General features: G+C 41.4%; 1 protein-coding gene across 3 annotated transcripts in view; it reads right to left on the bottom strand.

Moving 5' to 3' along the window:
* Nucleotides 1–1,709: 1,709 nt before the first annotated feature.
* The window catches only part of EML3 (EMAP like 3), a 40,580-nt gene continuing 18,581 nt past the window's right edge, over nt 1,710–23,708 (bottom strand). For 2 of the 3 annotated variants that reach the window (XM_089483708.1, XM_089483707.1), the window contains exons 4-24: nt 21,932–22,513; nt 18,569–18,676; nt 17,974–18,002; nt 16,467–16,502; nt 16,055–16,178; nt 14,676–14,825; nt 13,516–13,585; nt 12,688–12,798; nt 11,824–11,919; nt 11,454–11,588; nt 10,009–10,147; nt 8,494–8,645; nt 7,235–7,360; nt 7,011–7,142; nt 5,765–5,832; nt 5,345–5,433; nt 5,139–5,236; nt 4,701–4,788; nt 3,619–3,717; nt 3,280–3,410; nt 1,710–2,511 (exon numbers count right to left, since the gene is read on the bottom strand). In XM_089483708.1, the coding sequence (XP_089339834.1) occupies nt 2,326–2,511; nt 3,280–3,410; nt 3,619–3,717; nt 4,701–4,788; nt 5,139–5,236; nt 5,345–5,433; nt 5,765–5,832; nt 7,011–7,142; nt 7,235–7,360; nt 8,494–8,645; nt 10,009–10,147; nt 11,454–11,588; nt 11,824–11,919; nt 12,688–12,798; nt 13,516–13,585; nt 14,676–14,825; nt 16,055–16,178; nt 16,467–16,502; nt 17,974–18,002; nt 18,569–18,676; nt 21,932–22,513 (2,749 nt within the window). In that variant the 3' untranslated portion in view covers nt 1,710–2,325. The remainder of the gene's footprint in view (nt 2,512–3,279; nt 3,411–3,618; nt 3,718–4,700; nt 4,789–5,138; nt 5,237–5,344; nt 5,434–5,764; nt 5,833–7,010; nt 7,143–7,234; nt 7,361–8,493; nt 8,646–10,008; nt 10,148–11,453; nt 11,589–11,823; nt 11,920–12,687; nt 12,799–13,515; nt 13,586–14,675; nt 14,826–16,054; nt 16,179–16,466; nt 16,503–17,973; nt 18,003–18,568; nt 18,677–21,931; nt 22,514–23,708) is intronic. The other variant, XM_089483709.1, reaches the window with a different exon arrangement.

Genomic DNA, 23,708 nt, shown 5'->3' with positions numbered 1-23,708 from the left:
AAGAGGGGTGTGGGTAAAACCACACTGCTTATTGATTATTATTATTATTATTATTATTATTATTATTATTATGGTTTATTTATATACCGCTGTACATACAATCATTTTAAAGAGATAAACTAAAACCTGCCTGTGGTGTACATTCTGCAAAAAATAATTAAATATAATATATTTGCTTCCCAAATTATCTGCTTTTTAATTTTCTACATTTTTAAATTTGATTTTTTTTACATTTTTAAATAATACCAAAATAAAATAAAATTATTATTTTACACTTTTCTTTTATTTATTTTTTGGCAGAAATGGGGAGGAGGAGGGCAGGGTTTTTTACATTAAATTTAATTTTTTTAAAATTTCAAAATTATTATTTTACATTTTTACTACATTAGCCCTTTCCTCAGGGTTTTTTAAAATTAAATTTTAATATTTTAAAATAATTTTTAATTTTTTTACATTTTTAAAATTTCAAAAGAAAATTAAATTATTTACATTTTTGTTTTATTAGCCTCCAGGTTTTTTTTAATTAAATTAATTTTTTAAAATAACTTTTAATTTGATTTTTCTACATTTTCTTAAAATTACAAAAGAAAATTCAATTATTCTTTTACATTTTATTTTATTAGCCGTTTTTTAAATTTAATTTTTAAAATAAATTTTAATTAATTTTTTACATATAATTTCAAAAGAAAATTAAATTATTCTTTATTTTTAGCTTTAATCTTTATTAAATGTGCATATTTACAATATATATACTTCATAAACCGCATTTCTTCATCTTTACGATTTTTTTAATAACATGAAATATATCTGAACTTCCAATTGATCTGCTTGGATTTTGAGTAAAGAATTCCTTGGAGTGAAATATATACAGTTCCCTCTTTCTGTAATTAGTCTTTTGTGACTTCAGTCTTTCTGTGCTTACAGTAATTCTGAACCGTTTCAGGGCTTTATAAACGTTTAAGATATATTTATGACCATTGTTTTTACAGAAAGTTTTTAATTTATCCCAGTCTGAAGTTGTTCTTTTGAAGACTCCATCGTTAACATGTGAAAAACCACTTCCTCCCAAACTAAGGTCCCACAGGTATATATACACTCATCCCTCCACATTGGCTGGAGTTAGGGACACAGGAGCCTCGTGAATGTGGTAAAACCGCAAATAACAAAAACACTATGTGTTTACCTGAGCAAACACCTCTCTAGGAATCTCTAGGTCCTCCCAGGGCAACTCTGTGGTCAACATCTGCCAGACATTGACCATAGAATTGCGCTGGAGGAGCGACAAATGCCTAGTGGAGGGTTCTCTCTAGGAATCTCTAAGGTCCTTCAGTGCGCCTTTTGGTTAAGAGTAGCGCTAGAGGACTTAGATAGTTCTGGAGAGAACATATTAATAAAATCCATTAATAATCAAAGCTGTAAATGTGGAGGGACAAGTGTACTCCACACCTGTCCATGCCACCAACCTCTGAAGATGCCAGCCACAGATGAAGGCAAAATGTCAGGAATAAACTCTTCCAGAGTGCAGCCACATAGCCTGAAAAACTCAAAGAAAACTATAATATGGCAACATTGGGAACAGATTTCATGTCACCAGTTCCCCTACATTGTTAGCTACCAACTGGGCCACAAAATCTTGCTTTAGTCCCTTTCCTCTCACCTACTTGGTCCCACGCAAGTCCAGAAGCAACAAAAAAGGCCATGGCACAGGATTCTGGATGCAAAAGTTTATTTCTCCATGTCTCTCACAGTGTTAAGGTCTTCCTTTGCTCTCGCTAAATAGACGTCAGATGCAGGCTCTTCAAGAATCACTAGGAATGTAAATGAAGTGCAAAGGGAGCAAAAGGAGCAGGTTTGGTCAGAAGCATCTTCCCAGGATTTACAAAACTCGGCATCTTTGAGGCTTGTAGAGAGCAGAGCCACATCGCAACGTGTTTAAGAGAGAACATTCTCTAAAACATTCTTCACAGCCTTCCCTCCCAACTCTACTCTTCTCTCCCAAATCTCCCATTTCCAAATCCATTACTTTCTCAAATCCAATATCTGAGATACTGGCTTTTCCTTTATGCAACGCCAGTTCTTTTGTGCCTCAGATAGCTCACTGTCCTGGCTATTTCCCTCACCCTTAAGTTAATAAAGCAAATCACATTGTTAGCCTAAGAAAAATATCTCACAGGGGAGAAGAGACTCCTTTCTTCCAAGGCATCTGCTGCCTTGAGTACTCAGCTTCCAGGAATCACTCACGGACCAGAGGACTGCACTATCCTCTCCCACTAAAGCTTAGCCACAATACTGAGTTTGGTTTAGTTTTGTGCCTTTTCCCCAGGTTCAGGTGCTAACTCCAGCGTCTTGTGAGGAGGCTGAAGCGGAAAAGAGGGTGCAGCTGTTGCTCTGCACTCGCCACTGGAAGATGCTGGTATCTTTGCCTCCCATGGAGATAAGGTAGCCATCATTATGTGTAAAGCGCACATTTGTGACATGGCTCCCATGGCCTCTGTAGACATGACTGGGTGCCTGTGAAAGAAAAAGAAAGAAGGCAGAAGTTTTGAAGAACCCAGACACTTTGGGCTGAGAACCACCATAATCTCAAGAAAGGGTAGTTGGGATGGCACAAATGTTTAAGTATAGTGATGGAAGGTTGTTAATGTAGACTTGACCTATGCTCTGTAAGCCACTGAATGCGGTTGGGGGAAGCCCAATTTCTACAAGATTTAGCTTCTGTGGCACCAATTTAACTTCTTTGTGTAGGACATGACAAAGATTGACTGACATATCTTCTCTCAGATGTCTTCAGAACTTGGAATAGGCTTCTTGTAGTTTCTGCTGTCTTTCCTTCCTTCCTTTTTTCCACCCACCCACTCATTCACCCCAGGTTCCTGGACCTCATGGCTATTACAACTGAGACTACTAGACAACCTATAAGGAAAAGTCTGACTGTGCGGAGCATACCCACTGAAATTATAGAAACAAACAAGACAGTGAAAAATATTCCACCTCAACATAAGGAAGAACCTAAAGGGTATGCTGCCTCAGAGAGTGATGGCATCTCCTTCTTTGGAGGTCTTTAAACAGAGGCTGGATGGCCATCTGTCTGGGATGCTTTCATTCTGTATTCCTGCATGACATGGGCTTGGACTGGATGACCATTGTGGTCTCTTCCAACTCTTTGATTCTAAGGCTTTGAATAATGATGAGAAAGCAGGGACTCTATTCTTGTCCCCCCAGCTCTTGCCTGTGAGACCACGCTTTTATCCCACCCCACTCTATCACACCCCTTGCTACCTTAGGCTTGGCACAGGGGTACTGGAAAAGGTGCACTTTGCAGAAATCATCTGCCACAGCGACCACCCGCTCATTGTGGGAGCGACAGAGTGAGTTGATATCGGTGCCATCTGAGCCATCCGGCCATACCCCTATAGACAACGGGAAGAGGGTGAGGATGAGAGAGAAAGGAGACAAAAAATGAAGCAATAGAAAATGGTTAAAGCAGATACCATGCATTGATTTATTTGTTTTACTTATATTCTGGCTTTTCTCCAATAAGCACTTTGCTGAAAACAAGCAGGTTGGCTTCTCAACAACCCAGCAGGCCTACTACTCTGATGCTACCTCCAAACTCACCAAAGACATGGAAACCCAGAACACAGGTATATGAGGCCCATTCCCGGTCTCTGTTCTCAAATCGATTCCTCAGCAGCTTACAACCATTGGCTACATCCCCTGTAGATGGGAGACACAAGAAATTGCATTGCAGAAGATGCCACAGTCCTCCTAAAAAGAGACAAATCTGTATTACAACTCCTCAAGACTGGATTAGCCAAAGCCAGGACTTTCTGTTCCTTTCACCATTTCAGGGATTGTTTTTTCCAGGATGAATCTTTCTTTAATCTGAATGGTCCCTACTGTTAAGCATCCCTGCATACCCCACATGGTATTTTGGGGTCCTCGTATTTTTATATCTGGAGCTAGCATGTTTTTGTGATGCTACTGTCAGAGCTCTTGCAAAGCTAATTTGCCCAACATTTGAAGAATCACTGACAATTAGTGGAGACACCTCAATCAATTCCTTCCATACCTGTTATTTGGGTAACTCTACTAATAAATGAGGCAGCAGTTTTCCATTCTGTTTCTAAAAAGGAAATATTCCACTATTTCAAGACAGAAAATTGTGGGCATCATTTTTTTTTTTTAACCAAAGGGGACAGAATATTTTAGGGTTGCGAGCTCTGCTTTTCAGCCAAAGTCGTGAAATACACCAAACAAAAGCCATGTGCATAGAAACAAAGGAGACTTCCTTATACTGAGTCAGAACACAGATAGCTCAGCAGCTTTCTAGGGTTTCAAGCAGCATTCTTCCCTAGCCCTTTTTAGAGATTCCTGATATTTTCTCATGGTCTGTATCAACAAGGTCTAGCCCTGATGAGTTTCTAGAATTAGACAAGATGGTGTATGTTTCAGGAGACAAGGATATGCGCAGATGTCCAAGAATCTGTTTTGATACACCTTTTCCAGTACCTTCCACACGTTTTGTTAGTCTTTTAAATAGGAAATCGTTGGCACTCAAGTCACCCAAGTAAACTACCTTCTGTCACCTATGTTAGGGGAGCTTATTCAGAAGTCATCATCTCAGGGGTTTTCACTGTGGGAAGAGCAAGTGTACAACATTCTTGCTGATATCTATCTCCACTAAGCATGATACTTACAATATAGGATTTCATAGTCTCCTGAATTTGACATGATAAATTTTCCATCCTTGGACCAGTCCAGATGTGTAATGAAACTGGAGTGTCCCTATGTGCAATAAAAAGAGAAAAGGAGTGCTGATAAGAAGGCAGCTAACTCCAGTTTTTGTAGATCTTTATTTTTGTTATGTAAGTTGCTTCCCAGTTGCTCCTCATCTTAAGCTTTCTTAACAACTTAGTCAAAACAAGAAAACAAAGAAAAAACAAAAGCAGAACATAACAGAAACACACATTAAAAACTAAGAACATTTTTTAAAAGTTATAAGAATGACAGATCTGTGCAGTCAGAGTTGAGGAGGAAAAAATGTCACCCATCAAGTATATGAGTGGCCTACAATAACCTTATCATTTAACTCCCCCAGCCACAAACATATGGATGTTCCCCATGAGTTTGCTCACAGTGCAGCGGCCAAAGCGGATGTATTTATGTCCACTATCCTCTACGCTGTATATATAGATAAAGTTGTCATGGGAGCCAATAGCCAAAAAGTCCCCATCTGGAAAAAAGAGAAACTCTGAGTCAGGGATGGAAGAAAAACACTCAGAGGTGGAGACTAGATTGGAAAACAAACAAATCACATATGAATAGTAAATGATAGTCTAACCTGGGGAATAGCGCACTACTGAGAGTTGTTCATTCCCATCTGTGTAGCCTGACAACACTTGCTTTGTCTCTGCATCTACTACCACCCAGCTGTGGGAAAAAAGAGAGTATTTTCAGCAGCCAGTGGCCAGGTATGGGCTTTGTAAGCACAGTCCTTTGAAGCAGGATCCTATGTGTTTTTCTGGTCCCTAGTAGCTTCACAAAGATCAGAAATCTAACTAGGCAAAGGTTTTCTGCAACATTTGACTTTGTGATGTGACGTGGGGGAGCTACACCTGGCGAACTCCTGTTTTTCTGCAGATATTCCCAAAGCCAAAAAAGACACTGGAACTATCTGTCAGTTATGTAGGACTGCCCTTCCAGTTGCACCAAAGATGAAGGCTAACTGGGGAAGAGAGAGTCAGGGTGGAGAAGTAATTACCGTCCAGTGCTGAGCCCCACTGTCACCACTTTCCCACTGGGATGGAAGTCAGCACAGAGACCTGTCTCCTAGGAACAGAGAAAGAGGGGCCATATTATGTTAGTTCAGTACAGTCATAGGATGTACTGGCTAGGCCAAACCAGATACAGCATCAGTGCAACCTGTTTAAAGACTGGAACTGCCCCCTTCACACAGAAAGAGGACATGCTGTGCAAACAAAAAGGAGACTAGGGAATCCTGATAGCACAGTGGTCAAATGCCAGTCCTGAGGCCAGTATTGCAGCCACAAGATTGTGAGTTCAATCCCAGGGCTCCAAGGTTGACTCAACCTTGCATCTTTCCGTACGTTGCTAAAATGAGTACCCAACTTGTTGGGGGCAATTGGCTCACATGTTGTAAACCGTTTAGACTGAGACTGCTGAGTACAGTATGAAGTGGTATAGAAATGTAAATGCTACTGCTACTACGAGTGGGAATCCTTTTGCCACACTCAATCCTACCTATGGCTCAGTACCACATACACACCCCTCTTTGAGGCATCAGAAGCACATCAGACACACACAGCCTTTTCTGTGTGATTGGGGCCGTTCCATATTGAAAGACATGGAAAGGGTGTAGTGACATCTAGTTTGGCCTATGTACTTGATCTGCTTTCAGATAATTTGGAGGGGAGGTAATCTGAATGCATGTTACTAATGACATTACAACTATCTTTACAACAGCAGCAACTAATAAAACTGATGGGCAGCATCATAAGATGTACTAGTTGGGATGCTTTTAATGGGTAGGGATTCTCCACCCATGAGAAAATATACCCAAAAACATATCATCCTCCATTTGCAGTTGAATATGGTGTAACTCGGCAACACTGATCTGTTTTATATTAAAAGTGTACAAGTAAAGAGTCCAACTGCATAAACCAAACTGGTGGCAGAATGGGGGGGATAAATTAAATAATAAGAAAATAGAAAATGGAAATGTTATCCCACGGAGCCAGCATATGACATAAAAACATCGAGAGTGAAGAATTTACTACATTGCACTAGAAATTTATTTCCACAGCCTCTCTGATTTCTAATGCCTGAGATTTTAGTAGCCATTGCCAACATGCTTACAGAAACACGAGTTTTCAAAATGAAAGCCGAGACTCTCACTCCCATGGAAACATGCCACAGACACATATCTGGCTACTGACTGTGTTCCAAAGGCCATGCTCCATGTTCCCTGACTTTTCTGGGTACAGTACCTCCAGCATGACACTCCAAGCCAGCGTGTGCTCCCCACCATCCCACATGCAGAGCTGCCTGTCATAGCCGCAGGTTACAATAAGGTCCCGCGAAGGGTGAGTGCCCAGCCCCCACAGTTCATCTGTGTGCCCCTGCAAAGGAAGAAAGCTGAGCAGCAAGTGGCGGAGGAGAAAAGGATGGCCAAGGAGGGGAAGAGGTCTTGCCAACAGCCAGCTCCTCTTACCTGAATGATGGGCTGGAAGCCATCTGCCAAACTCCCCAGGAGCAGGGCATTGCGTGTGGTCCCTACTAGCAGCTCCCCATGGTCACCTTCAGCAATAGTGCGCACAGCACCAAACTGCTCCGGGATCTGAGTTAGCACACATACACATACACACACAACAAGTAGAGCTCTAATGTATAATTTAATTTAATGTAGCTTCATCAATCTAAACACTTATTTGGGGAGAAGAGGTGCTGCAGGCAAACAGATCAGGAGGATATCAGGTTGAGGAACGCCAATATATATATACACGTGTATTTATATAGATATATATAAACACAGATGCATAAACATGCATCGTTTGAAAACCAAAAGAAATTGTGCTTTTTGCTTCTGAACAATGTTTTTCCTACATGGAACTCAATGGGATGTAATTATATTTATTTATTTTACATGTTTTATTCTAATAATTTTTCCTATCTTTACTCCATCAGAGATGGCTCCAAAGCAGCATTATACTTAGGCAGTGAAAAGGAACTGCACACATAGGATGGGAGACACCTGGCTTGATAACAGAACATGCAAAAGGGATCTAGGATTCTTAGTAGACCACAAGCTGAACATGAGTCAACTGTGATGCAGCAGCTAAAAAAGCCAATGGTATTCTAGGCTGCATCCATAGAATGCGATTCTAGCAAGCACCGATAAGAATTTAGCGTTAGATCAAGGAAAGTAAAAATGGTTTGCAATTGTGTTTATATTTAATAAAAATACCTTTTTTAAAAGAGTATCATAGAATCATAGAGTTGGAAGAGACCACAAGGGCCATCCAGCCCAACCCCCTGCTATGCAGGAAGTCTCAATCAAAGCACCCCAAAAAGATTGCCATCCAGCCTCTGCTTAAAGACCTCCAAGGAAGGAGACTCCACTACACCCTGAGGGAGTGTGTTCCACTGTCGAACAGCCCTTACTGTCAGGAGGTTCCTCCTAATGTTGAAGTGGAATCTCTTTTCCTGCAGCTTGCATCCATTGTTCCAGGTCCTGTTCTCTGGAGCAGCAGAAAATAAGCTTGCTCCATCCTCAATATGACACCCCTTCAAGTGTTTAAACAGGGCTATCATATCACCACTTAACCTTCTCTTCTCCAGACTAAACATCAGCTCTAGGTCAAGCTCTTCAAAAAGGCTAGCTACATTACTAGACAAGCTGAAAATGGATCCAGCAAGTAAATTATACTTCTGTTCTCACTCCCCAGCTGCCAATGTCAGCTTCTGCCTTACCTCCACCTCCTGCAAAAGGGTGAGACCAGGGCTCCACCGGACCAGACGCCGGTCTTTGCCACCTCCACTAAGCACTGATCCATCACGACACAGGCAGAGGGAGAAGATGCTGCCTTCATGGGCCCGTGTTTGCTTGCTGATTTGATATGTCCCTGCAAAGGGAAATGAAATAAAAGACGGATACCTCCATGACCAGAACTTGTCCAGTGAATCCCTCCCTTTATTTTAAGGTAAAAGGGCCAGGGATTGATGCCAGATCCCATCTGGAGTGCCCCTTCCCTTATGGAGTGCTTCTGAGTAAAAAGGCATTCCAGGAATTGTAGTCCAAAAAAATTAACTTTTCCAACCACTGATTGGTGGCCACAACTAAGTGGAAGAGTCTGAGTTTTGTATGCAGAAGATTCCAGGTTCAATTCCTTGCATCTCCAAGTGTAATTAGTAAATAACACTTGACAAAACTAGAAAAGTAGTTGCCAGTCTAGACACATGAATGGCCCCATTTAGAATAATCTACTCTACCTATTACTCTGAAATATATAGGGCTTTGTGAGTCTTTGGAAGGCTAACACGATATCATGCTACTTCTGTAACCATTGGTTGAATAATTAATTGTTATCTATGTGAATATACTTTACATATTGAACACTTCTGTCCTAAATTTGAAATGTCACATGAAACACATAATGAAGTTTTTCTAGGAATAATTTATAAATGTTTTGCAAACAATCCATGAACGTTGAATTAATTAGTAAGTTTTATGTCGCAACATCCAGAAATTCTTCCCAGGGCTGGCCATAAAACCCTAACGTAACACTTGCTGGTGAATTGTTGAGTTGATTCTGGCGTTTTCTCTTTTTTGGTACCAATTTAGAAAAAGACAGCTCTCTATACTATCCTATTTTTACTTAAAATTCACATCTTACACCTCTCTAGTCCAACATGGTCTGCTTTCACAGGCAGTGACTCTCCAGGGCTTTACACCACTTGATGCCTACAATTCTTTCTAATAAAAAGAGTGCCTTGTCACTGAGCTATGGCCCTTTTCTTTAAAAAAAGAAAGTAAGATTCTTCTCTTCATAGTTCAGGTAGCAAATCTCCAGGGTTTTGGACAGGAGCTTTTTCCAGTCCTGTCTGGAAATGCTGAGGACTGAACTTGGAACTTTCTGTAAGCAAACCAAATGTTCTATCACTGGGTTACGGCCTGCCATGATGAAAACTCTCTATAGCCACATTGTGCACATTCATATAAGAAGCAGCCTGGAAAAGTGGCCCATCTAGGCCAGTATTTTCCATTCCAACCAACAACAGGTTTCCATATCTGGTGCAGAGGTCCTTCCCAAATCTGCTAACTTGAGACATCAATTCTTAATTCAAAGCATGCATGTCCACCACTCTCCCACCTATGCTTAGACCATCTATTTGGTACAGCTAAGTAGAATCCCTAATAGGCCAATGTTCAGTTATGGCACCCAGTCTTAGTCTTGGCATATCCTTAATCCTGGCATAGCTAACTACCTTTAGTTCCTTTGCCTGGGGTACTATTATCAGCCTTCATTCTGGCCCACGTAAGGATGTTGCCTTCCGAGTCGCCAGTGAGCACATCATTGCTGGTGTCGAACACAAAACACTGGATGAATTTGGGTTTCTTGTATTTCTGGAAAGATCAGGAAAGGGGAAATGTTAGTAATTGTAGAAATGTTTTCATTTTCAGATGTCAAAAGTGCAGGGCCTTTTTCTCACAGTTACATTTATCTGTGCCCTTCCTGCTTGCTTCTACCATCTAGGGATGGCCTGCCAATAAAAAGAGTGAAGCAAGATGATAAATGGTGGCAGGAGCAGTGTTCCTTCCACCCCAGACCTTCAGTCATTCCACCTGAGTTCTTACCATTATCTCCCTCTCTTAAAGAATAGAGCTATTTATGACCCATCCTGCACCCCATAAATTAGCCTGCTGCCTTTAGGTCTGGTGGTGAATATTATTCCCAGAGCTTGAAAAAGTTCCTTTGGCCTACATCTCCTAGAATCTCCGCCACCATTTCAGGGAATTGTTGTCTTGAAAGGTTTTTCCAAGCTCAGACCACCCTGTTGTCAGAACTGAAGTAAGATTTACTTGCCAATCCAGTTATTTTCTGTATATGGAAATGAGGGGAGTATCTCTTAACCTCTGCCTTGGGCAAACAGATGTCTTGCGTTATTTCTCAAGTCATCTCTACTCAAACTCCAAACAGGATTCAATTTAATTCCAGATATAAAATGCAAGCAATAGCTAATGCTGGATACATGGGTGCTAGGTATGATGATAGACACTATCTGTCACATACTCACAGACATCCTGCTTCTGGCATATTTTACTAATGCTGATGTAGCCTTTTGGCATGTGCACTTAGATCCACAGAAAACAGAAATATTAACTGAGCCAAACAACTAAGCAACTAAGAGAGGCATGGCACGGAAGTTATGAGAAATTCAAAGTCAAACAATGGGTAGCAGAAACAGACTAAGAACCTTAGTTTTTTCTGGGTTTTTCGGGCTATGTGGCCATGTTCTAGAAACTGTTCTAGCCCCCAAAACCCACAAAAAACTATGGATGCCAGCCATAAAAGCCTTCGACTTCACAGACTAAGAACCAATTGACAGCAGAGGAACCAGTATTAAGACCGTGCTCAATGTAATGGAAGAAAAAATTTGCTTAAAAAGTATGCCAGAAACAGGCTTCAGAATGTGAAAACTTCATGTGCTTGTTACTCCAATTTATTTCTGTGACAGGGTGTCCATGAGTATGTGACAATTAGTGTCTTCATCATACCTAGCACCCATGTATCCAAGGCAGAGCTAAAAGGTGGGACTGAACCCATGTGCCCGTTCTTGACTTGGTATTTGAGTCATCGCCATCCCCTTTTCTTCCTTTAAATTTGCAACCTCACCAGAAACCCTAACCCTCCCCACACCAAGAGCTTCACCCCAAAGATGCCCTGTTTCTTGGTCAGGCTGTTTCCACTCCAGGTCCAGAAATAGACATGTGATTTTCCGGTGGTGATAATATTGCTGCTGTCTTGGGGATTAAACTCCACTGTCAGGACAGATTCATTAGTGCTCTGTAAAGTGTAATGGGGGTAGGGATGAGTAGGGGTAGAGAGAAAAACAAAGGGAGAAGATACCAGAGTGATGAGGTTAATGATCCAATGGAATATATTGGGACTTGCAGCCAGCCAGCAATCCCCATTTCTGGATACTCTGGTTCCACTTCCCCTCTCCAATGATTTTGCATTCTTTTAACCCACCCCACCCAGCAAGGCCAGATTGTGCATGTTGAAGTTCACTGTTGTTTACCTTGATCTCGGCCTGCTTGATGCCACGGGCACAATCCCAAACAGACAGCATGTGCTCATTGGACTCATCCACCACACAAAGGTATGCCCCGTTGTCCTGGAAGGATAATAACTAATCATGTGAGGTCCTAGTTAGGCCTATAGTAAAGCACAGAGGACTAGGTTTGGACCTGGGGCTATTCTCAGGACTGCAGCACTTCCAGATGAGGTTTATACTGTGCAACTGTCCCATTTCGTTCACATAATTTGACAGGAATTGGAAAAAGGAGTGAGAGAGAAGCAGACCAGAAATGGTAGAAAGAAAAGGTAGTTTCTGAACCTTATTATATTAAAAACAAACCCGGGAGGCAAACAGAGGGAAGCACGTTTATCTTTTTGTCTCCTCATGACATTGAAGCACTTTCATTCTCTTCCAGTTGTAAAAGTGGGGGTGAGCATCTCGTAGAAGTGTCCCTTTGCCAAGAAAAGTCCATTTGGCAAAAGGGACATTTTTATCACCCTCTCCCACACTTTTACAACTAGAAGAGAATAAAAGTGCTTTGAACTCACGTGGAGACAGAAATACGATAAGGTTCTCTTTGGCCAACTATGAGAGAATATGTGGCTAAAACAACATGGCTAACATAAACTTTGGCTAAGCATAGAGGTAGGGAACTTTTGTGTGTGCAGACTGGCAAGGTTCTGCATGGACCAGGAACTTGATTTGCAGACTGCCTATGATTTCTTTAAAAGTAATAATGAACAATAATATTGGACAATTACAATTACAATTCTTAAAAATCTCACAGTTAACAAAATGAAGTAATTTTTAAACTTAGTGTTCCAAGTGCTGGTAATAGTACTATGAAAGGATGGTAATTCTCACCGCAGTGGAGAAAGCGAGGGAGCCAACTCCTCTCTCAAAGTTCCCCAGGCCAATTTGTTGCAGGGTACGAAGGGTGGATGAGTCCCAGATGTGAATAAATGGTTGCAGAGGCTGCAAGGAAGGGAACAAAAATGAGAAACGGGCAGCGTCCCCAGATATCAGAATTATGAAGTGGCAAAGGCCAAAAACAGGATAGCCAAACCACACAGGTACTAGCAGTTAATGAATTCAAATGGATTATCTAAGCCAAGATGGGAAATATTTGATCACCCATATCTTCAGGATTATATCTCCCACAAGCCATTATTGGGTGGGGCTGATGGAAAGTGGAGGCCAAAATATTGGCGGAGTCAAATGATTCTCCACTACTGATGCAAATTCATCAGTACAATGTATTGCAATGTTTCCTGCCAATCAACAGGATTCAAGTATCAAATGTTCAGACGTACAACAGTGAAACTATCCACTGTGTTTGAAAGCACATGTCTAGAATAACTTCTGAGGGATTGCTCAGATCAGAATTGGAGAACCTTTGTACCCTCAGATATTTTGGCCTCCACTTCCCATCAGTTCTGCTCAACAATGGGTTGAGAGAGATATAGTCCAGAACATATGGATGACCAAATATTTCCCATCCTGGCTTCCTTAGGAAGTGACATTCCATTTTCCTTAAGAAATGTCATTCTATTTTTAATAAAAAGGATAAAGGAATGGTGAGGAAAGAAAAGAAAAAGAAATGAGGCAGTACTTTTAAGACAGTATTTGATGGAATGGCAAATTATAACATCTCATCTTAAACTCCAAACATTCCCAATTCTAGGGGTTTACCTTTCCATCCTTGTCCACACCAGCCATTTGCCCTGAGGCAACACGGACTCGATCTGGATGTACAGCAAGGCTGCAAAGAACATAGAATAAATGAGAAAAAGCAGCTCCACAATCATTTGGTTCTATTCTAATGCCATCCAAACTGTTTTCCCCTCGCAACATCTCCACAAGCTGGCACCTTCCAGGTGTGTAGGATTATAACACCAAAGTGCTGGCTCAACATTAGCAGTCAGCAGAAGTCAGACATCCCATGGAGTCCACAACAACAGCACAGAATCCAGTAGTGAGCAGAGCTTAAACCCCCAATGCAACCAATTTACAGCCAGTCAATCAGTTAATCAATCAACCAGCACTGCGTTATATTATAGTACATTATAGATGCATGCTGTATTTCTGCTGCTAAATGTTGAGATTGACTGGACCAGAGGCTGGAAAAGTTACTTTTTTAGGCTACAACACTGAAATCTTTCAGCTGGCCTGCCCACTGGGAAAGGTGGTCATTTTCCAAGCTCAGAACTACTGCAGTCTAGACATGTGGTAGTTAATTTTGAAAGGTATCTGGAGTTCCCGTCTTGAGGAACCTGAGACAGACAGCCAACACACCCATGCTCATCAGACCTGAGCACTGGTGACTTTGAGGCATTCTTTAGCCCATCCTGCTGGCCATAATTTCTACCCTCACAATCTCAGAGATCACATCTTCCAGCAGGAGCAGCAGATAGATCTGCCACAGTCAGGGCAGGGAACACACTCTGAACTGTATCTTTTCCTGCAGCTATTCCAAGCTGAATATGAGCTCTGCCTGTACCAAACTATGGTCCAGCACTAGCAGAACTCTCTTTCAACTCAAAGCAGATACCAGAGGGTCAGTATAACCCAAAATTGTTTCACTATCCTTCTGGTGATGGATTGACCAGCCACTCCTATTCCAGAGTCAGGCATGCTCTGCTGTCTTGGCAGCTCTTGTACCTGACTATTAGCTGTTTCCAGCCTGTGCACTTAAAAACAGCCCATCCACTTGTCTTTTTTCAGTAATGCAGGAGCAAGCAATCTGGCTTGTAAGGTCCATCCTTGTGGGCATGGTGTTGTCATATGTCTGTTTCCTAATTTGTCATCATCTTCTCATGGTGGGGAGATTTTTCTAGACTCCAGCAACTCACCAGCGAACACAGTCAGTATGCTCTAGATAGTGGCGTTGTGTGCGGCGCTGGATGTGATACAACACAACTACACAGGCAATGAAGTAGACCAGCTCTCCAGAGGTCAAGACATAGAGATTGGAGCGGCAGTCACGGCCACGGTAACCATAACTGGAATGACTGTCAAGGAGCAAAGCAAACAAATGGAGAGCAGCAAAGACAAGGATGCTGGGCTGATCAAAGCACACAACATTGGATGGAAACTACTGCTTTATCACCACCTTCCCTATTCTGACCTGCTACAAACCATATAATCCCCATACAGGCCTGCCAGTACTATCTATAAAGCATTTGACACAGAACATATAGCAGAACATATAGTTAAGTAATCCACTGTCACATTTATTGTGGTCCTGGAACGGGCAGATTTCAGACTTGATAGATTTACAGTTTTGTTTTGTTTTTCACTAGAACTCCCAAGATCAACTAAAGCTGGGTACAGGAGACATACAATTAAAGAAGACAGTGTCTAAGGAATTTGTTTCCCTTACTAGAACCAACCTCAACCCATAGTCAATTTTAGACGAAAGTCCACTCACAAACTTTCTGGATTTAAGCAGCCAAATGTACTTGGGGAGGCGGGAATAATTTTAATTCTGCTACTGATGAAATTTCCTGCTGCTACTGATGCAGTTAGGAAGTATAAATTCATGGTGATCTAGTACAACTTATAGAAAGATATACTAGTAGATCCTGCTATATCTTCAGTTCATCCCTGATATACTGGTTCAAGGACTGGGCTTAAAGCACAGAAACCCAGGACCAAATCCCTGTTTTCTCACAAAATTTACAGTCATCTCGCTCCAGTTGTTGTCACTCAGCCTAGCCTATCTTGTTGTTGTGTGCCTTCAAGTCATTTCCGACATATGGCAGCCCTATCATGGCCTTTTTTGTGCAAGATTTGTTCAGAGAAGGTTTGTCATTGTCTTCCCCTGAGGCTGACAACATGTGACTTACCCAACGGATTTCAGGGCCCAGCTGAGAATCAAACCCTGGTCTCCAGAGCCATAGTCTAACACTCAAACCACTACAGCAAACTGGCTCTGCCGCACATAATGTCTCACAGAAGGCTAAAAGGGGGGATAAAAGTGCATAGGGATATCATATATGCTATTCTGACATTTTTGAAGGAAAGGTGAGATAAATTTCCTCATCGTCATCCTCACCCTCACCCTCATCATCATGATGTTATTCCTTTGTTGTATGGCTGCAAACTTTATTAAATTCATTTTGGAGGATACACAGTTGTGGGGAAATTTTTGAAATGTTCGAGCTGCTATGCTATCAGGAAGGTCTGTGAGGGAAGGGGAAGAAACACAGTCCCTTTATTCCAAGGATACACCCAGTCCAGCTGCAGCTTCTCAGTTGGCAGTTCCATGCGCAAATCCTCATAGTTGAGGAAATCTGATGGGATGTACATGGTGATGGGACGGCCACGCAGGAACATTTTGGTAGAAAGTCCTTCTAAAGAGATTTTAAAAAAAAGAAAAGTGAATGGGAAGTTGTCCTGGAGAGATCCTAAGTGCCGAACTTGAACCGTTCCTTTTTATACTACAGTTACCAGAATCCCTCAGCCAACATGGCCATTAGCCATATTTGCTGGGAAATTCTGGGAAGTGTATTCCAAAAGTAACTTTTCTTAACTTTGGTTAAGGAAAGCCAACCTGCTATCAGACTTGAGACCATTCTCTACTTATCCTTGCATGCTCTGTGTTCCCAAACGCTTCAATAAACTGTTTCAAGAAGACTCACCTAGATTATAATTCCCACGTCGTGTGCTCCATGGTCCTGCAGAAAGAAAGAGAACAAGAATAAAGGAGGGAAGTGTTAAGTATTTTGTTAGTGAAAAGAAACCCCCTGCCACAGTTGTTATAACTAATGCCATGCTTGGCTTTTTCCATATGGTCTGATGGTCCACCTTAAGACAAAATGTAGACCTGAGATTCTAACATTGTCATTTCCCCCTCTCCTATATGTTTAACACATTTGTCTGATGAAGAATCCAGTGAAGCTTTGAAAGCTTGCATGATATATTTTGAGTCTTTTCAGTTGGCCCCATAAAAGTATCACAGTTTTATGAATTTTGTATTTTGTTCCATGACCAATATTTCTACCCTGAATATGTTTCTTGTTCTGTGTAAGGAGTTTATCACACAGGAAGAAAGTGCCCAAATCCCATGGATAAATTAGAGTTAAATCCAGGAATATCCTGCAAAAGCGGGACTGTTTTCAGACAATGTCCCCCAACGTCGCCATTATCCTGTACTTAACCCGTGAATTAAAGTGCTCATTTTGTCTGCTTTTGGCCACTTTTTACTTTCAGAAAAATCCCCAAAGTAAAAAGAGGCACATTTTTGCTACTTTAATCACAGGTTAAGTCCACGATAATGGCAACGTCAGGGGACATTGTCTGAAAATAATCCCATTTTTGCAGGATCTTTGTATCGTAGGCTGTACACTAGATACTACACAGAGGCCCAGATCTGGTTATTAGTGCTGACTAGAAAAGAGCCATTAAATCTGTTGGATTTGCCTAACTATTAATTTACCATTCAAAAATTGATGAACTGGGTCTACTATAGATGAAATTAACCAGCGGGATTCAGTGATGCAGACTTGAGTCTCTTGACTCAGACCTAAGTCAGACTTCCATGACTTGACTTGGCAAAAATAACACATTAACTCAACTTTATTTAGGAATTGTATATTTTTAGGGACTTACTTGCTGATGCCATTTGCTCTGAGCAGCAGGGGTGCATTTCTGCACATTTTATACAGACCCTGGGGCAAGAGAGGCCTTTTTTATAAATCCAAAACATAGTGGAAAAGCCCCCAAAACCCTCTAGAGATATTTTGGGGCAAAAAAGTTGATTAAAAAAAATTACAGCAGAAAGTACAGCCCTCCTATAAGGGCTAAATAAGACACCCTAGCTTTCCATAGATTTGAATTAATTAATATTTATATGGTTTTCTATTCAAAGAATCATAAAATGAGTTGCCCACCCCATCAATAGAGGCATTTCATATGTCCCTAGGAACTGAATTGTGAAATTCTTAATCTTGGGACATTTCCTGAGATCTACACTAGAATCAGAAAGCTGAAGAAAGAAACTAGGTAAGGATGGGATTAGAAGATGGAAGTAAGAAAAGTTTTCAGTGGATGAGAAATGTAGCTGCATACATCTCCCCAAAGGGCAAAACAAGAACCCGTGAAGGCTATAGAGAAAAATAACATCCATTACTGTTCCACAGAGCTCACCTGGATTCAGGGAAGGATCTTTGTTTCGACTGTAATGAAAAAAGAGAACATTAAGGACATGTAAGTCCAGCATGGTGCAGCGGTTTGAGTGTTGGACTGTGACTCTGGAGATCAGGGTTTGAATAGCAGCTCGGCCATGAAACCCACTGGGTAACCTTGGGCCAGCCACATGCTCTCAGCCTCAGAGGAAGGCAATGGCAACCCTCCTCTGAACAATCTTGCCAAGAAAACCCCATGATAGATTTGCCTTAGGGTCACCATAAAATAGAAACAACTTGAAGGCACACAACATACACATCAGACAAATTCAGGTTATTTGCCTTTCCATTCTCTCCCGTGACATCAGAACAAATACATATAAAGTAGATTTATTAAACATCTTCCAACTGCAAGACCAGAAGAAAGGGGTGAACATCCCTCCACAAGTGCCATGTTATTTTGTATTATAAGCCTCAGGGCAGGGACTGCCCATTTTTATTTATCTGTGAGCAATTCAGGCAGGCTTTCTAGCTGTAGAAAGAGGTATAAATGCATTAGACGATCGATCGATCGACAGATAGACAGACAGACAGAGGTACACCTTTGTGTATCTTACTTTTCAAGACTACCAAAGCGGTTCAAGAGGTTAGCTGAGGATGCTGCCTTTCTGGAGAGGTGGTGCTTAGCTCTACTGGGCTTGTCAGAAGAGCTGTTTCTTCGCAATCTGGAATAACAAGAGAGGAAAAAGACATTTCAGAAGAATGCCACATCTTAACAAAATTGAAGACGGCCTTTTCTCTAGTTTTCTGTTTGTAACCTAATTGATAATTATATTTCTTTAAGAGAAGTCATGATGATACTTTCTTCATAGAATCATAGAGCTGGAAGGGACCCCAAAAGCCATCTGGTTCAACCCTTTGCCAGTGCAGGAATACACAACTATAGTATCCGTGAGAGGTAAACAGAGCAACAATAACCTTGTATGACTAGTGGGTACCCACTACTGAACACACCTGCTTTGCTGGGTGGTGGGAAAGGAATGCAGGAAAGTGTTCTGTCAGGTTGGAACACAGGGTCTATGTTGAACTAAAACCAGATGTAAATTTGACATGGTTTGCTGGATAAGCCTGTGCCAGTCACAATCACCAACCCCTCTTTTGCTTTGCCAAGACATATTTTTTTTATTGTTATGGCTGATGGCAACAAAAGAGCTTTGGAGTATTCCAAGGGCATACCTTTGGCTTTTTAGTGAACCCATACTATTTTATAGAGTTGAACAGTGTTCTTCAGGTTATTTGCCACTCCATGTGTTTAATTTACACAGATATCACAATGGTGCCATTAAATCTGCAGTGTTTCACAAGAAAACCAAGCCCTATAAAATACTCCTGGATGCAACATCAGGGTAGGAGAGGGAACTGCTAACAGGTACACCGCAGTTAACAAAACCTCTCAAAAGACATTCTTTTTACGTCAACCCAGCCCCTCTTTTTTTGTTTTGCCTATATCTAATTGGATGTGTTTTTTTTAGCTGCATTGGCACTGGGATGGTGAAGGGGACTGGAGAAACACAGATTTTCAGTGCTGGGTTGCAGCAATAAGTCTGCATTAAAGAATATAATAAAGCCTGAACTGGGAAGGAAAGGGATCCCAACTATTCCTACTGGAGCTATGTGTTTCTGCCCACAACAGATAAGGTAAACAGCAGCTGTCTCCAGAATCCCTTACTGTGGAGGCATGAACAGCAAAAACAGAGAAAAGGGGGGGGGGGGGGGAAGAGATAGGTCTGCTTTGCCAGCTATCTCCACCATATCAATAAATTTGGCCAGCAAAATGGAAATCGTAAGAAAAAGTGGAGAGTGATGAAAGAACAAAGGCACACATATACACATAACAGGAATATGTTTTTTTCATATTATTTCTACCTCTGGTATCAAATTTTCTGTTAAAGAAGCAATGCCTAGGAAATAATCTACTTTGTTAACTGAAGGCTATTTTAAAGATTTAAGTGATCAAATGAGTGCCAGTGTGGCAGAGTGGTTTGCGTCTGGAACTATGACTCTGGAGACCAGGGTTTGATTCCCAGCTCAGCCATGAAACCCACTGGGAAACCTTGGGAAAGTCACACTCTCTCAGCCCCAAGGGAAGGCAATGGCAAACTCCTCTGAAATCTTGCCAAGAAAATTATATGATAGGTCTGCCTTATGGCCACCATACGTCAGAAACGACTTGAAAGCACACAACAACAAGCAATCAAATACAGATTTAGGAGAAGGGGAAAATCCTTCTGCAGAATGTGGCATCCACTCCAGGCAGCTGAAAAAGGCAACACATTGCTGGTTATTTAACAACAATATTTTTCTATTTTTACCTGCAGGGAATGGGGAAGTCACTTTTTGTCTGAGTTCCAAAATAACTTAATGAGCCTTGAGCATCATGCGCCTTAATTTGGAACAAGGTGTGGTACAAAACACAGCTTAAGCATTCCTCCCATAGCTATAAAAGCAAATAAAGCATGTTGCATTTACAACACAATCTATATCCCTTGCAGTGTAGTTTAGGTATGATTTCAACCTTGCAAAAAAAGCATGAACTGAAAGAAAAACATCATCAATCACTAGTTATTCTAAGCCATGCCTTATTGCAAAGAGAAGCAGCAGCAAGCAGCTGGGCCTTCTCCTTTCCTCTATACTCAAGAGGCACCTTTTGGTCTGGTTTTGCAGGGGTTATGCTCTGCCCACAGCTGCAAATAGAACATGGTTTTTACCAAACTTTCAATTCAGCCAAGAAAGACAGACACAGAGGAGGACACAGAGCAAACAGGAGGAAAGATAAGAAAGAAGGGGAAGGGAGGTAGATCATTAAAAAACAGTTCCAAGTCTCCTTTTCCAGCCTGCTCCAGATCCCACTTCCCATCTTTATTCATGGAGAAAGGGGGTCTCAGATCCACTGTCGAAAAGCTCTTACTGTCAGGAAGTTCTTCCTAATGTTTAGGTGGAATCTCGTTTCCTGTAGTTTGAAACCATTGCTCCATGTCCTAGTCTCTGGAGCAGCAGAAAACAAGCTTGCTCCATTCTCAATATGACACTCCTTCAAATACCATATATACTCAACTACAAGTCGACCTCATGTATAAGTTGAGGGCAGGTCTTGGGAGCAAAATTATGGGTGTTCTATATGACTCTTGGATAAGTCAAGGGTAAAACTCTTAGGGACATGCAACAAAGGATCTAAATGATGAAGCAAAGGAAAACAAAGCCAAAGAACCTACAAAATTATGGCAGGCATAACTGTTTTGGTTCACCCTAAAGGCTTGAAGGAAGGAGCAGAGGGAGGTCAGTGCTTCCAGGACAGATTGTACTCTTGCCTTTCAAGGGATGGTTCCCTTTTTAATAAGAGTTAAAGTATAGTATTTATATTAACCCGTGGATAAGTCGACCTAGGTTTTTTGGGTCAGTTTTTTGACTAAAAATTCTAGTCTTATACATGAGTATATGCAGTACTTAAACAGGGCTATCATATCACCTCTTAACCTTCTAATCGCCAGACTAAGCATACCCAGCTCCCTAAGTCTCTCCTCATAGGGCTTGATGGTTTCCAGACCTTTCACCATTTTAGTCACCCTCTTTTGGACACAGTTCCAGCTTCTCAACATCTTTTTGAATTGTGGTGCCCAGAACTGGACACAGTATTCCAGTTGAGGCCTGACCAAAGCAAAACAGAGTGGCACTATTATGTCCCTTGATCTAGACACTATATTTCTATAGATGCAGCCTAAAATTGCATAAACATCTGGAAGTCCAAAGGTTCTAATCCATTTTAAACAATGGCTTTTCTTTTGGAAATGGCTACTAGGAAGATGGCTGAGGAATACAACTTACAAAACAAAAGAACATGACAATCTACATGAATCTATGTGTAAAAACTCTTTCCATTTCTTCTGGACAAGATCCCCATCCCCTTTGGTCTTGATACTTACAGCTCTTTCTTGCTGGACATCACATTTTGAACAGCAGGAATTGGGGAGGCAGGTGTGCTGCTGCTGCTACTCCCTCCTTCTGAGAGAGGCTCAGGGGATGGTGGCTGGGCTGAAGGTGGGGACTGTGTGGTGCCCATGTCTTTGTCCATGCCATCTTTGGGTGGAGGCTCTCCGACATCTTGAAATTCATGGGGGCAAGTGTTCAGAAGACAACAAACAAGGCCTTGACCCTGAGGTTCTTCCTGGATATTTTGATTCTTCAAGCCCAAGTCCTGGCCTCCTCCATAGTTTTTTGGCCCAAAGGAGTTCTTAACCAGCTCTTCTGGAGGACTTCCACAGGTAAGACCCTTGGGGGAGTCTGCTTCCCTCATGCTGGAGTGATCCTGAATGGGTTTTCCTCTAACAACCGAGCTCTCAGCGATCTGCTGAAGGTATCCATTATTAAGGCACTGCCCCTGCTTGGTGGGCAATACAGTAGACTCTTCTGTCTGTGTCCCAATGCTGACTCGCTTCAACCTCAGCAAGCTGTCATTCCAGGGCACCAACTCCTTGCTGCTTGGTGGTTGCTGTACAGCAGATGAACTACAATCGAAACACAGAATTAACTGAGGAACACCGGTTTGTTTCACTTACGGTTGCAAACAAACAGAGCTTGGGAAAGCAACTTTTCTAGATAACTCCCAGAATCCCCTCTCAGCAGGGCTATGAGCTGGTGATCCTGGGAGTTATTTAACTTTTCCAAGTGCTTTTGTAGCACCTTTGAGACCAACTAAAATAAAGAAGTTGGCAGCACAGACTTCAGTCCACTTCGTCAGATGCAAAGGTGCTACAAGATCTCTCTACATACAGATTCTACAGACTAACATTGACTATATATCTTTGAATGTTTCCAAGTGTTGCATGCATAAAAGACATTTACTGTGCTTTATGTTATAGAAAGACTTTCCCCAATAACACTCTGAATGAGTATCAGACATTAATGTTAGGTCATCTCTAAAGTGATTTAAAAGTTTCATCAGATGTGTTTTGACAAACCTGGGTCGTATGATTCTGGGTTTTGATGTTTAATGCCATAATGCTGAGGTTTTGCTTTGCTTTGCTTAAGTGTTATGCATTTACTCTTTCCTAGGGAGGAAGAATTGTCTGGAGGGAGTAATGTCAGAATCAATTCTAAAGGTTCCCTCTGCCATGTTAGTTAGCTGTGCTTTTACTGTGTTTCAGACATAACAGTAGAATGTGCTAGAAGAGGCCTAGTATTGGGAAAGGGAGGATACAGACACAGTTAGTTATTGTGAGAATCAAAGGTTTCTCTTGCTTTGAGAATCGAATGTGCATGGTTGGGAAGGAGCAGTGCTTGCAAGGGGTTTTAATATTGAAACTAATGTGTGTATCTCAGTTCTGGCAAAAGATGTACTTCTGTTCTGATCTGCTGCAATACTCTTTCTAACTCGTCCATGAAGCCTGGTTATTGAGTTAAATAGAGACAGGACATTACAAAGTTAAAGATTTTCTATACCTTGGCTCAGTCATTAATCAGAATGGAGACTGCAGCCAAGAAATCAGAAGAAGATTAGGAGTCAGAAAGGCAGCTATGGCAGAACTAGACAAGATCCTGAAATTTAAAGTTATACAGGTAGAGTATTACTTATCCAAAATGCTTAGAAACAGAAGTGTTCTGTACAGTATTTTGGATATTTCCCATATTTTGGGAAACTTATAATTGCATATACATAATGAAACATAAAGAGACTTGAGCAACCACAGATTTTGATGTCCA

This window comes from Sceloporus occidentalis, unplaced genomic scaffold, assembly GCF_023333645.1.
Source record: "Sceloporus occidentalis isolate IW3139 unplaced genomic scaffold, rSceOcc1.0.p SCAF_20, whole genome shotgun sequence".
Taxonomy (NCBI): Eukaryota; Metazoa; Chordata; class Lepidosauria; order Squamata; family Phrynosomatidae; genus Sceloporus; species Sceloporus occidentalis.
This window is presented reverse-complemented; position numbering and strand designations above follow the sequence as displayed.